The sequence below is a fragment of the Furipterus horrens genome, unplaced genomic scaffold (assembly GCF_987537825.1).
Source record: "Furipterus horrens unplaced genomic scaffold, mFurHor1.1.pri manual_scaffold_1, whole genome shotgun sequence".
Taxonomy (NCBI): Eukaryota; Metazoa; Chordata; class Mammalia; order Chiroptera; family Furipteridae; genus Furipterus; species Furipterus horrens.
Genome location: NW_028327171.1, coordinates 112260523 through 112275959, shown reverse-complemented (window position 1 = coordinate 112275959; position 15437 = coordinate 112260523). Strand labels below are relative to the sequence as shown.

The 15437-nt window shown below is 44.5% G+C and overlaps 1 protein-coding gene across 6 annotated transcripts in view; it reads left to right on the top strand.

Annotated features, from left to right (window-relative positions):
- Positions 1-4926: 4926 nt before the first annotated feature.
- Positions 4927-15437, top strand: part of BDH1 (3-hydroxybutyrate dehydrogenase 1) — a 61682-nt gene continuing 51171 nt past the window's right edge. For 2 of the 6 annotated variants that reach the window (XM_090278572.1, XM_090278562.1), the window contains exon 1: positions 9960-10091. In XM_090278572.1, the coding sequence (XP_090134698.1) occupies positions 9995-10091 (97 nt within the window). In that variant the 5' untranslated portion in view covers positions 9960-9994. Of the gene's footprint in view, positions 5123-9874; positions 9940-9959; positions 10282-10389; positions 10580-15437 lie in introns of those variants that run through there. The other 4 variants (XM_090278586.1, XM_090278579.1, XM_090278606.1 and 1 more) reach the window with 4 other exon arrangements.

Below are 15437 nucleotides of genomic sequence, written 5' to 3'. Positions count from 1 at the left end.
CCATGTGGCTTGGAAAGGAGAGGAGAACTCCATGCGATTTACGAGGAAGCTGGAAACTCCACGTAGTTCTGCATTAAGAGCTGGAGGGCATTGCAACACAGGCAAAACCTCCCCAATCAGGATCGAGTAATTGGGAGCTGCTGGTAAAACTGAACTGTGTCTGGGAAATAGGAAGACTGTATCTCTGACTTTTCTAAAACTAGTCTGGTTCGGTAGGGGGAGGCAGAACTATGTGTTTGTGGGTACTTTAAAGAAAATAAGACTTAATGGCAGAAATCTGCAAATAATCTAAATCTATATAACTATTAAATAAACAGTTCTTTTTCTTTTCACCAAACTCTGGTATTGAGAGTTATGCTTCTAGCAGCAGGCAATTGGGCCCCTAATAACTGAATAGCCCATGGGTTCTGTTTCAATCCGGACAGCCTGTGGGTTCTGTTACAATTCAGACAGCCCATGGGTTCTGTTACAGTGCCTGTCCCCTCCCCCACCCCTGCCCCCAACACATTGGGCTGTGAGCACCTGGAGGGCAGTGGCATAGAGAGGTTGAAAAGCAAGCCTTGCTATGTCCCACCTTGGCCTGGGACCAACCCTCATGCCTCTGACCTGTGCTCCAGGCCCCTGAGTAAGGGTTCTTCCTGCTGCTGTTAGGTCCTCTCCATCTTACACAGAAATATGAACCAATTTCAGAGCAGAAGGATCTAATTCAATGTTTTTCAGGGTCCATTCAGGGTAGCAGACCACAATGGGTATTTTTGTCAGGGTTCTCCTAAGGAACAGAGTCAACAGGATGTGTATGGATGAAGAGAAGGAGAGGGAGCGAAAGGGAAAGGAAGTATGGGAGAGGAAGGTGGGGGAGAGAGGGAGGGAGGGAGAGAAGGAGAGGGGTCGGGGGAGAGAGAGAGAGAGAGAGAGAGAGAGAGAGATCTATTTTAAGGAATTGGCTGAGATGATTGTAGAAGCTTTTCAAATCCAAACTCTGCAGGCTGGCAGGGTGGAGAGCCAGGGAAGAGTTGCAGTTCAAGTCCAAAGGTGATCTGCTGGCAGAATTCCCTCTCCTTCTGGGATGTCAGTCTTTTTCTATTAAAGCCTTCAATTGGATGGATGAGGCCCACCCACATTATGGAGGTAATCTGCTTTACTCAAAGTCCACCAATTTAAATGTTAATCACATTCAAAATCATCTCCACAGAAACATTCAGAATAAGGTTTGACTAAATATCTGGGCCTTGTGGCCTAACCAAGTTGACTTATAAACTTAACCATCACTGTCCACTCCTTGTCAACTTGGCACCCATACACATCAGCTTAACCATACTTAATCTCTAAATAAAGACAATAATAAGGTCACAACTCCACCTAACATGATACAACTATCCTGTAAACAACTGAAAAAACACTAACCTTTTCCCCAGAAGAGGAGGCAATGTCCTTGCGATGTTTACTCTTCTTGATATTCCCTAACTTAAATACTATAATGTAAAGTTAACAATACTATGATATATGAGGTCTGTCCAGAGGGTACTCAGTCATGTAATATAAAAAATAGAGACATTTATTGAAGAAGGTACAAGATACAAGAAACATTGTCCTCGGGACAATGACACCTCAGTCTCCTTCAAAGTAGGCACCTTGGGATCCCAAACAGTTCTCCCAGTCACCATCAGCTGCCCCATCATATTTTCCTGAAACTCATGGGTGGTCTGCAATCTCTTCCCTTTCAAAGGTGATTTTAATTTTGGGAAAAGCTAGAAGTTGTAGGGCTCCACATCTGGGCTGTAGAGGGGCTGAGTCACTTGGGTGATTTGATGTTTCACCAAAAAACTGCAAGAGATGTGATGCATGAACAGATGTGTTGTGATGAAGCTGCCAATCACCAGTTGCCCATAGCTGTGGCCTTCTGAATCGTCTGCATAGTTTCTGCAGAGGAATGTTCAAGCTTAATGCAAAATCTAATGCAGAGGCTTCTGGCCAAGATGGGGGTGTAGGTGGACATGCTTCTCCTCCTCACACAACCACACAAATACCTCAAAACAAAGAAAACAACCAGAACTGCCAGAAAATTGAACTGTATAAAAGTCTGACAAGTAAAGATTTAAAGAAGTAATACTCATCCAGACTGGTAGGAGGGGCAGAAACTGGGAGACAGGGCAAAGAGGATGCATGTGGCAGTGGCGGGCAATGGTGGCAAGGCAGAGGCTGTGGCTGGCTGGCAGAACAAGCGGTTCCACGTTATAAAAGCCGGAGGGACACCTGGGGAGCAATCCAGCCCCAGACTAGACTGCACAGCTCATGGTTACAGGGCCAGGAAAACAAATTCTCATTGCTTCTGGCTGTGACAACAAGAGGGGGTTGAGGTGGTAAAAGAAACTACCCATCTCTAAGGAGAGTCTGATTAGATGGCCCCTACAGTCCTAGAACATAGGCAAACCCACCCACTCTAGGAACCATCACCAGGGCAACAATTAGAGGGGCACCAGCCTAATATAGGAAGTGGGTGAAGTGACTGGAAATGGGGCAAATGCCAAGCAAGCAGCATTGTTCCTTCTCTGACCCCTCCCCCACAAACAGCCCCACAAAGTAGTGAGACAGGTTGCCCACACTGATGAATATCTAAAGCTCCGCCCCTTACAATGTAACAGATTCAGCAGCTCTGCATAATGCACAGAGGCAAACACAGGAGGCTGTCAAGTTGAGACAGGGAAGTATGGCCCAAATGAAAGAACAAATCAAAACTAGAAAAAGAACTAAGCAAAAAGAAGGTAGCTAACCTCTCAGATACCGAGTTCAAAACACTGATAATAAGGATGTTCAGAGAAATAATTGAGTACAGCCACAAAATTTTTAAAAAGTGAAGGTTATACAAAGTGAAATAAAGAAAAATATACAGGGGACCAACAGTGATGGAAAGGAAGCTGGGATTCAAATCAAGGGTTTGGAACATAAAGAAGAAATAAACATTCAACCACAACAAAATGAAGAAATAAAAATTCAAAACATGAGCTTTTAAGAAGATTCTGGAACATTGCCAAAAGTGCCAATATCCGATCATAGGGATGCCAGGAGAAGAGGGAGAGCAAGAAATTGAAAACTTATTTGAAAAAATAATGAAGGAAAACTTCCCTAATTTGGTGAAGGAAATAGACATACAAGTCCAGGAAGCACAGAATCCCAAACAAGTTGGACCGAAGGAGGACCACACCACAACACATTATAATTAAAATGCTAAAGGCTAAAGATAAAGAGAATCTTAAAAGCAGCAAGAGAAAAGAAGAGAGTTACCTACAAAGGAGTTCCCATAGGCTATCAGCTGATATCTCAAAAGACACTTTGCAGGCAAGAAGAGACTGGCAAGAAGTATTTGAAATGATGAAAAGCAAGGACCTATAACCATGATTACTCTATCCAGCAAAGCTATCATTTAGAATGGAGGGGCAGATAAAGTGCTTCCCTAAGTAAAGCTAAAGGAATTCATCATCCCCAAACCATTATTACATGAAATGTTAAAGGGATTTATTTAAGAAAAAGAAGATCAAAACTATGAACATTAAAATGTCAACAAACTCACAACTATCAACTGAATCTAAAAAATAAAAACAAAAACAAACTAAGCAAACAACCAGAACAGGAATAGAATGATAGGTAAGGGGATAATTTGGAGGGTTATCAGCTGGGAGGGGGATAAAGGGGAAAAGCTACAGAAATCAAGAAGCATAATTGGTAGAAACAAAATAGACAGGGGGAAGTTAAGAGTAGTATAGGAAAGGGTGAAACCAAAGAACTTACATGTACAATCCATGGACATGAACTAAGAGGGGAGACTGTTGGAGGTAAGGAGGGTACCAGGTAGAGGCGGCAAAGAAGGGAAATAAAATTGGGACAACTGTAACAGCATAATCAATAAAATATACCACAAAAAAACAAAAAAATCTGGTGCAGATTCGTTGCTCTATTTGCTCATTTTGAATGCCACAGCCACACAGTACATATGCTCACTCAATGGCATCTGCTGCCTCCACTGTAGTACAGTGAAGTTGTCATTGTCACACATGTGCATTCCAGTCCATTCTCCATGGCTGCCAGGTTATGTTGATGTTGTGCAGACCGTTCTCATTATATTAACAATGGCTGGACTTTCTCTGGACAGACCTCATTCTATATAATATAAAGTCAAAACATCTTATGTTATTTGATAAGGGGATAATTAAAGAAAGAAAACAAAGATATCACACACCCTCACCCAAAATAATGAAGAAATAGTCATGACAATTATAGCCCTTGTTTTTGTAACTGGTCACATGCTTGCAGCTGGTCTTTATAATTTCCTTTCCTGCTGCCAATTCCATTTTCCCTTTGCCCTCAGCTGGTCATGGTTCTTAACCTGATGCAGTGAGCTCAACCTTCATTCATGAAGGGTCTAGGCCATTGGTAGTCCTGCCTGAATTCGGCTGTTGTAATTTTCCATTAACTTCAATCACAGGGTGTGGTAGTACTAAGAGACATCCTAAGGGAGCTGTATACTCCTTACCTCCACTGTGATGTTCAAGCGGTAGGTTTTGACATCTAAGCCTGTCCAAAGTCACTTGGCCATCTTGAAATTTTTCTCAGGTCCTGATTCTGGGTCATGTTCAGGACACTTGTTCTGTCCAGGCTAGTTCCTGTGCTCATGTATTCTCATACATACTTGGCACGGAGAGCTCATCATGGAGTTGGCTGGAGATGCCCTTTAGCATAATTGTTTCTTACGTGTCCCTAAGCAGAGGCACCTACCCTTGACCCCTCTGCTTGTCAGAGGGCCAAATTCACAGACATTTTAAGCTTAAAATAAACAGTTACAAAGCTGAACTTTGCCTCAATGACAAACACACAAACATCAAGAACTCCGAATATTGTATTTTATCATTAGTTGGCTTTGGTTATCATGAATATGAGAATTTTCCTTCCCAGCTAAAGGCACACATTGAAATAATACACAAAAAGCCTGGAAGAGGTGTCCTGGATGTCTTTAATACCCTATCAACTGCAAATTAAGAGGATTCCAGGTGTATCTGGCTTGTAACTTATCTGGAGAGGATCCTGCACGCTGATAGTGCTGAGGGAGCCTTGCTACCTGTCCACTAAGGTGAGAGAATGCTGAAAGTGAGAACTATCAGTAGAAGGAAAACCTTCAAGTCCTGGGGAATTCTGGTGTGTGAGAAGGGGGTTGGTGAGGAGACAATGGGCTTTTGGAAAGAGGTTCTGACAACCCAAAACAAGAGGCAGCAGTTTTGCTATTCAATTTCCCTTCTGAAGTAGCAGTCTCTGTCCCTGGTAGAATAAGCAGAAAATATGAATAATAGACACTCATTAGAAAGAATATGAAAATATATTAAGTAAGCATATGGTTTTGTATCCTGGTTTTAAAAACAATTTATTGTAACATTCTACATATTCTTTGAAAAAAAACAGAATTTGATGTTCAGAAAATTAAATGAGATTTAAGGGTTAAGATTCTTGTCCTATATTTTTGTCTTTCAAAGTTCATATGATCAATTAGGACCTATAATTACTTTTCCTAATTGAAGGCATCAGATCATGGCATCTGTATTGTCCTCACTGAAAGACGTTTCTGTGTAATTTCCGAGTAATTCCGGCTTCTGTTAGATTACTCACAGAAACAATGCCCAACTGGTTAAAAAGATGCTGTACTCCAAATTGCCTAAAAATGTAGACTTTTATCCTTGTCTTTCAAAGCAAAAACCTTAGGACAATTGGTGGTGTGCTTAAAAGTCTTTGTAGCGGGACATATTTGGGTAGGATCTGTCTCTGCCACTTCCTAGCTGTTTTTGCTGTGGGCAAGTTATTTAACCCCTCAAAGCTTAAACTTCCTCAGCTGCAAAATGAAGATAATATTGAGCTGCATTTAGGACTGTTGCAGAGATTAAGTGAAATAATGCACACAAGGCACCTGGCCTAGTGTCCGGTACACAGCAATCAGTAACTAACTGCCAAGTTGCATTACTGAAGACAGGAATCTGCACTGGGTCATCATGGCATTTGTTCCAAGAACAAAGCCCAATGCCTGGGATATAATAAGAGCTCAGTATATGTCAACTGAAGGAAGAAAGGAAGGTTTATGGGTTGTTGTAGCTTGGGTGAGATGAACAGAGGTGGGGACACAGTTTTGTTTTTGTATTTTTTAGCTCCCTATGTTTTACCCTCTTTAAAGATCCCAATTACCTCAAAAGAATTTTGCTTAAATTTCCAGTCTACAACCCCCAGCTCTGCGACTTAAACAAACATTTTAATTAATTAAATTAGAGTTAAGAGATGGGTACTGATATCGCTACTCTTGTCTTCCTTGCTCATTCACTTCAGGGAGAACATCGGGCCTCCAGTTCTCATTCACTGGTAGAATTCAGTACTACAGTCACATGAAGATCATGGGCCTTTCAAGCACACTAGATTCTGAGCATTACAGTTTTGTTTTAGAAAAACATGTCGGACCTCTTCTTTCCTTCACTGTCAATGATAGAAAAAGTCACTTGATACTTCTAAAATTCTGCAGGTTAAGGGTATGATTTCTTGCCCCCCAAAACATTTTAAAGAAAATTCAATTGCATCAAGACAAACAGAAGACCTGTGGGTTTGAGATAGTAGGAGATGGTGTTATTATTCTCTAGCCCCTAACAGAACTGAACACAGAGTGCTGCACACACGTGGTTGCGCTCTCGGAGGGCTTCGAGATGGCTGGCTCCCTGAAGGATTTTACTGCACCGTCTGGCATTCAATGCTTAACACAGGTCAGAGAAGACCATGGGGCAAGGCCAGATTAGCATGGGAGGCTGGGGCCTAGGAAGATGAGGCAATGAGTAGATTCATTTGGGACTCAAGAATGGTGTGAGCTGGGAGGCAGTTAGGAGCTGATACAGGGACAGGAGCAAACACTGTGCCTCTCTGGGCAGGAGAGTCTTCTGAGGGTGCTTCATTCCAACTGATAAGTCTTTCAGGATGCTAGCTCTTTTACACAGCCTGTCCTGAACCCCTGCCAGAACTCCCACTACACAGTCACGTCCCTTTTTTAGAAGACTTACAGGAAACTTCTAATAATTCGTTTAGCTTACTTACATATCTCATTTACCTTCAGAGGCAGGGACTAAGGGCTCTTTCTCTCCCAAACCTAGCTTGGTAATTTGCAACAACACCCTCTTGGTGTTAGAATGAGATGAAAATGTGCTAAGTACTTAAGACCCTGGCCTGAGACCTCTTTTCCAGGCAGAGGAATTGCTTTTATGGGGGATGAGGGACTGTGGAAGGGAGTAGGAAGGAGATAGAACTTTGGCACAGGCTGTGTTGGGAATGACTTGGGTCCCACACTGTCTCTGCTTCCATGTTCAACTTCAGAGCGGAGTTCCTGCAGTTCAAAGTGTGAAGCCAGGACCTTGAAAGGAGGGGAGGGGTTTAAGGTGGAGCTGAGAATGGCTTTGTGAGACTCTACCCCTTCGGTGAGCCCTCTCTCCCTGCACAGGGTCAGGAGCAAATAATGTGACTCTCTGGGTGGGGGGTATCTTTCTGAGTGGATTTGCCTATCTCTGAGAGCAACTGGACAACCGGGCAACGGGGAAAGAAGAGGAGCAAAAGCTCTAACTGAAGAAATCAATTCCTTGTTAGCAGGCTTGGGGATGCTCTGGTGAGAATGAGCGCTGGAAAGTGGACTGAGACTCCTCTTTTGGGTTAACTAATGACTTAATCAGGGGTCCCTCCAAAAAGAGCCTGAGCAAGGACTTGTTTACAGGTAGTTTATTTTGGGAATGAATCCCAAGGAACAGAAGTAGAGGACTGGGAAGAGTCAAACAGGCAAGGGTGGAAAAGGGAAAGGCAATCTAAGGGTGGACTATTGAGTTGACCAAGTTGGGCACTACAATGGACTACTGTGGCTCTATCATCTTAGCAGCTATATAGAATGTACCTTGGAAGTGCCCACTGGAGGAACAGAACAGGAGAATATTTCTCCCTCAGCTCCTGCCTGCCTTGGTCAAAGGTTATCCCATGAGGTATTAGTTCCTTTACAGTTCCAGGTTTATGCACGTGTAGGAATGGCAGTCACTTCTTACAGGAGTCCCAGGCTGCAGTGACAGAGAAGCCCCGAGGCAAGAAGATACCTGGTGCAGCTGAGGCAAGGCATTCATGGGTTACATCCTTATGCAGCTGGTTGTCACAGCAAAGCTGGAGTAAAAAGATACACTGGGAAGATGAGGTCAGCCACAGGAAGGGTCGGATATAAACACAGGCAGGTCAAACATTCTTTTCCTGTCTTCTATTAATAGAACTATGTTTCTATTTTATTCTCAGTCCAAAGTCAGGACTTAGAGTTTCCCTAGGTGGGATAGTAATTCTCCTTTAATTAACTGCTTTTCCAGCAATGCATAACACTAAAAGTTTAACTTGGTGACTCAATGTAGCAATTCATTGTTACGGCTGTGACACAAAGTAACACTTTTGAAACACAGCACTGAAGCAAGCACTGTGACTTGAGTCTGTCTGTGAAATGGGTACAGAGAACCAAGTGCATCCTCCCTCCATGACTGTTCCAGTTTTCATGGCTCTGGGTGTCAGGAGCTAGGGATAAAGAAGACACAGCTTCTGCCCTGAAGAAGCTCATGGTATGGAGCTGACAGGTTTCTTTAAAGCCCAGTTACTCCACAACACTCCTCCTTCTCCTGTTTTCATCTGCCTGATCCTTTTTCCAAACAGTCTTTCACTGCCAGTAATTTGCCCAGGTAATTTCCTTTCCCCTTCAGCCTGTTACTTATTCCGGAGGCTTGTTGTGGGTGGGGCAGCCTGGTCCGTGTAGGCAGTCCTCTGCCATTAAACTGTTGAAACTCTGGGAAGCTGTGCTATTCAACTATTTTTAAAGACCCTTTACAGCAAATCTTTAAATAAATTTCATCTGATCAGAAGACAAATTTAAAAACCAACAAACCAAGCAGGGAAGCCATTTAATCTCTCATCTAAATAGAGCTACTAGTATTATGCTGAGTGGGGAACTAGAATATAAGGTCATCTTGTATCGTTGAAACGTGTTCTGGGAGCTTGGTGGATTTCTAAATTCGTGAATACTGCAGTAGCTTATACACGTCTCACATAAGACTCAGTATAGTTTAAATTCCTGAGAGTCACTGAATTTGTTGTGAATAAATAGCGATGGTTACACAATAATGAGACTTGAATGCTGAAATTTTACTTGCTTCACTTGGTAACTAAGTTACTTCTGTACATAATTATATCTACTTTATACACAATGGAATTTAAAAGCATTACCCAGTCCTAAATTATATGTGGTTATAGTAGTATGTTCTTCTGACTCTGCATAGATTTCACAACAATTCTTATCATGCAAAACAGGGACGTGCCCTTATGAAAACAAAAGCTCAAAAGGGAGAATGATTCTTTAGCCCATAATTTACAATTACTGTCGTTGTGTTGTTATTATTATTTTAGTTCTATATACGTGTTGTATTGAACACAAATAATGTTGATAGCCTTATATTATGAAGAAAAATATTTAAGACTGGTGTCGTTTTAAAATATTTTATTGTTTACGTTACTATAGTTGTCCCAATTTTTCCTCCTTTGCCCTCGTGCACCCCCTCAAGACTGTATCTTTATAAAGACATATTTGTTGGCAGATGTCCAATTAAAAAAAAATTCAGTACTAAAAAATATAAACATAATAAATTAATAAAAGAATAAATACCAACCAACAAACCCTGGTGGGGTCTAAAGACAGTAAACATGCATAGGACCTGGAAGAGGCCTCTTCTGCACCAGGGTTTCCTCATTTCCTGAAGCCGAAACTTCTCTTTCCCCGCCGGTTCCAGGAAGGGGACGGCAGTGAGATCTGAGCCCTGCTTATGCCGAGATGGACCGGCAGCAGGGGGCGCCTGGCGAGGAGGACAGGTAGGTGAGCGCTTAACGATTTGGGGAACTCTGTGCCGAAGCAAGGCCAGGCCAGATGCTCCAGTGCCAAGGAGGTGGCGCGGGAGCACTCCCCGCCCTGGCGACGCCCACGGTCGGGACCCGTCTGCGCAGCTGGAACGCGGGTACCCAAGGTGTGTCGGCACATTAGGGCAGCTGAGGCCTCGGCAGTGCGAGCGCTAGAGGACCTCGGAGAAGGGAACGGCGGCAGCGCCCCCACTCGGTGGGCCAAGCCAGGAGCGCGGGTACTTGGGAAGGGCCGGATTAAGGCAGGGGCAGCAGCAAAGCTCTCCGCAGCCGGGCCCCCCGCCCTTTTGGTCTGGGGTAAGTGGAGGGGTCCGCCTCTCTGCCTCTGTGCACGGGTGCTCTCTGCTTAGTCTGGTTTGGCTTTGCGCCGCCCTTTAGCCGGGTCGCTGGGTCGCCGGGCTGAGGGTGAGACCGGGGGCACGAATCCTGTATGCTGGGCCCTGCGGCCGCAGAAGAGAAAGGGTAGTAAGATAGTCCTCCCCCGCCTCCTTCCCGAGCCTTCTGTCCGCATGTGGCGGACTCTCCTGGCACTGTTCGGTATGAGGTGCTCTGCAGGAGAATGCCCAAGTTGAACAAGCGGCCCCGAGGCTCCCAGGTAAAATCCTCCGGACTCCTGCTTCCCTGCTGCCGCATTTTCAGAAGGGTACCCCGGCCCCAAGAAGGGAAGGAAACGGCCCAAGGTCACACTGTAGTCCTGCCTTCCAGTCCTGGGCCCCAGGCACTGCCTCTTTCTCCACCGTGTGTATTTCCTCTGTAGTCCTCGGCACCCCTCTTCATCCTCCCGTGCCCTCCAGGAGGCTGTGTTCTCGGGGACACGGGGAACACTCCCTATCCTTGTGCTGCGGACTTGGGAAGGATGATAGAGGTCAGGCCGCCCGTCCTACTGTCTTGAGCACTAGCCAAGCCAGCGGTTGCTGCAGTACTGAATGAGCCACAGGACTGGGAAAGGAAGAAAACCAAGCTGGCCGTGTTGGGGAAGGGAGGAGGGTGTTAGGCTGGGGATGCTGGTGGGGGGTTGGGAAGTCGGGAGCCAAGGGGTAGCAAGGGCGCAAGTGCAGCAGAGCTTTGTCGGGCGGTGCCGCTTCAGCCAACCGGAGCACGGCGATGGGCGAGCCCCCTAGGCCCCGCCTCAGGTCCGCAGGAAGGAAGGCTTGGCCCTGGGACTGGCTACGCCCCACAGCGGCGCCTGCGCGTCCTGGGCGTCGCTAGCTCTGCCACCTGCCGGAAGGAGGGCCTGAGGCCGCGGCGTCTGAGGCAGTCTGCGAGGTTCCGCTGTGCGGCCCTGCTGGGGGAGGGGCTGTCCCCTGCGCACGTCGTTGAGCTCTGCTCTGTTTTTTCCAGCCGGTCAGGCAAAATCTGAATATAGTCCGCAGGTGCACAGTCACCATCTAACCCTGCGAGGGGGTGCAGAGGAAAAGATTTCATCACCGATGGTCGCCTGCAAGCCTCGTACTGCCGGGATACTTTATGACGCAGCTAATGTACTTTCTACCTCAGCGTTGTCCGGCCTTGCACAGGGCATATACCCGCGTTGGGCGAGGAAGCTGACTTCTGAGATGTGTGTAGCATTCATATTCTTTCTCAATGCATTTTTTGTAGAACGTCTGCTCCCTGTCAGGCACGAGAGTATTTTGTGGGAGCCAGAAATCAGTCATACAACACATGGGCCCTTTCTGTGGGGCACTCACAGTCCAGGTGGGGATTGGTGGTTACATGGGGGTTGTAAATGGTTGTAAACAGAAATACGTACTTCTAAGAGTACCCTCTCTAGATAAGTGCTGTTACAGATGCACAGAACGAGGGAGGGAAATGTGAATTTGGGGCGAGATTGATTTTTTGATTTAGGGGATCAGGAAAGGCATCTTGAATGAGGTATTAATTTGAATCAGTTTGGACTTAGCCAGATGAAGAAGTTAGATTTGGTATAGGATGAGCAAAGCCTGCAAATTGGAAAGTACAGGGCTTGTTGAGGTTCGGTTGGCAGCCGTCCGTCTCGAGAGACGATGGTGTAGCTTCTTAAGAGTCTATCTGCACCGCCGAGAATGGCTGTGCAGTCCGACTCGGGAGTAACACGGTATCTGTCTCCTCCCGTGTTGAATCGACATCTTGCGATGACGCTGGAGTGTCCTCTCCAGTGAAGCTGAAGCTACAGAGCCTGGGCAGGGTGATATGGAGGGTCTGCTGTTGCCCATGCAGCAGACCCCCCCTCTCTTCGCAGCTGAAGGGTCCAAGGGAAAGACGGAGTCAATACAGCTTGGCTCCAGGTGCACCGCAGGAGTTGCCGGTGTTGACTACAACATCAAACCGCCTTAGGGACTCCGGCTCCAGATTTTCTGTCGGGGTTTACTCCCTTAGCCTTTCCCCTGAAGAGGTATGCCGCAAGGCAGCGGAGGTTTTTTGGAGTCAGAGTTTTCCTTCTCTGATGTGCCCTGACTGGAAGATCGAACCAGCGACACTTAGCTCGCAGGCCGACGCTCAATCCACTGAGCCAAACCAGCCAGGGTAGCTTGTTGAGGAATGATATAGTAAATGATATAATGAATACATGAGGAAAGTATAGTAGGAGATAGGATTTGGAAGGTGAGAAACCTGGTTTCTCAGCTTGTATACTCTGATTTGAAATGTGGTAAGCTCTTATGAATCGAATGGCTGCTTCATCTGTCAGTTGGACAAATGTCATTTTCATTATCTGCACTAAAATCTTGAAAATATCTTTGATTCTTTCTTCCACATCTTACATTTAATTTGTCAACAAATCATGGTAGGCTCTACCTTCAAAACATAGTCAGACTGACCACTTCTAATTACCTCCATGGTTTCCACCAGGGCTGGTAGCCCTTTTTATGTGTCTCCAGGGGGGAGTAACGTTCTCATTTCACTTGAGTTGTTCAGTATGCAACCAGCATGGCTGTACATTGTGGGCCCAGATTACTGTCATAGGTTCTTAATCCACTGAGAGTTATGTCAAAATATCATTCAGGTCATGGTGTTCTGCTGCTGAAAACTCTTAATGCATTCAGATATTATGTGCCTTCTGTGTACAGGGCACTGCTAGGTATTGGGGACACAATGATAAATAAAACAGACAAAATCCCCTGGTCTAATAGGACTGAAAGACAACAAATAAGATAAATAAGCATAATAAGCATAACGTTATAATGTAAGTTGCCAAGGAGAAAAAAAAAAAAAGGAAGTAGGGAAAGGGGATAGAAAATGTCAGGGTGGTATTGACGTGGTGGCCAGGAGTAAAAGACATGAGTGAGAGGATAAGCCATGTGGATAGTGAGGGGAAGAATGTTCCAGGTAGAGGGAAAAGGAAGGGCAAAGGCCCTGAAGCAGGAGCCTGCCTGTCATGTGCCACGCACAGCAAGAAGGCCTCTGTCACTGAGGTGCTATGAACAAGGGTGGTGAAGTCAGAGAGGTCATGGGGACCCAGATCATGGAGATTCCTGTAGACGATCTATACTGATTATGGCTTTTATTTTGAGGAAGAATTTGATGCAGGAGTGACATGGTCTGATTTCTTTCTTTCTTTCAATACTTTCACCCTTTTCCTGCATTTTTTATTTTTCTCAATTACAGTTTGTTTTCAGTATTATTTTGTATTGGTTTCAGGTGTACAGAATAGTGGTTAGACAGTCATATACTTTAGAAAGGGTTCCCCCCAATATTTCCAGTACCCACCTGGCACCATACGTAGTTATCACAATATCATTGACAGTATTCACTCTGCTGTACTTTACATCTCCATGACTATTTTGTAACTATCAATTTATATTTCTCAGTCTTTACACCTGTTTCACCCAGTCCCCCAACCTCCTTGACATGGTCTGATTTCTGTTTCACAGGATCATGCAGGTAGTGTTGAAGTGTTTGAAGTGGTGCTAGGATGGAAGCAAGGAGCCCTAGTTGGGAGGCTGTTACAATAATACAGACGAGAAGGGATGAAGGCTTAGACAAAGATGATAGTAGAGGGCAGTGCTGCTCAGAACCCACCAGCCATGGTCTCCAGAGCTGTTATTATGGCCCATTAAAAAGCCATTGACTCAAAGTGTGAGCAGTTCTGGAGGTACTTGAAGAAGTCGAGAGTGTTGGACATGCTGACCAAGCTATTGATAGCCTTATAAGAAGAACCAGAGACACCTAATAGTGCTTTGGATTTTTTAAAGCCTCAATTAGGAGCTGCTACCCCAGAAAATCTGGAACTAGAACTGCTTCACCTAGAATTGGCAGAAATGAAACAAATATGAAGCTATTATAGATGAAAATTAAAAACTGAGGCCCTGGCTGCTGTGGCTCAGTGGATTGAGCATCAGCCTGCGAGCCCAGTGCCGCTGGTTCGATTCCCAGCTAGGGCACATTACTAGGTTGCATGTCAGGTCCCCAGTTGGGGGCGCAAGTGAGAGGCAACCACACAGAGAAAAAAAAAAAAACACAAAAAACTGAAAACAAAGCTTGCTTAGTATGAATTACAGGAGGAAAAATGTGCTAAATAGGATTCTTCTCAGTTAAAAAGACCCTGAAAAATGGTTTTATATGACTTGAATAGTTTGTATAGTATATAATCTTATGAACAGATGCTATAGCACGTTTAATATGTTAAATTCACTTATTACACATTAACTTGTAAACATATATACTTACTGTCACCAATAGGAACTCAACCTTCTTTGGGTCTTAAATGGCCATCTAATTCATTTCCTTAAAAGACATTCTGTTAAGAGAAATGCTTTGGGCTGAAAGAAAATACATTCTGTTTAGTAGTCTGATTAGGAATTATGGTACTAGTTTATTTTAGTCAGGGAAGGTTAGCATGGAGCTGTTCCTTGGTTAGTTCAGGATATGATCACAGTTATAGTCATTCTTTAAAATAAAGATGATATGTTTATATTCGCTGGATAGGGCCAGGGTCTCAAGGCCTGGGACATTTTTACTAAATGCTATTCTTGCTAAAAGTTAAAATGTAGCACAGTATTGTGCAAACCCAGCTGTAAGCAGGATGAGCTTGACAAGAACCCAACACAATAAATGGAGCCAACTGCAAAAAAAGAATCAACATGTAATGATCAAATAGCATATAAAAGCAATGGGTAATGCTCCTTTCAGGAAGTCAGAGCTTTGGATATGAATCCTTTGTCTCCTTCACTTGCTGTGAGTAAATAAAACCACCTTTCAACAACCATGTCTTGTTCTTGAATAGAACATCCCAAGCAATGAACCCCTTGAGCTGGGTAACATAGACAGCTGGAGAGATCTGTGTGACATGAGATGCTTTTGCATAAGTTCCCATTTAATCTTTTGCTTGTTTATATAATGCAGAACAAATAACTTCTTTGCTACCACTTTGAAGTAGATAACCATTGTGCATGCCAGTTTGATCTCTGACACCACAATTTCCTTCTATGCAATCTTGCCCAATCTGATAATGTTGCCTTGCTTGCTCTGTGCTTCAG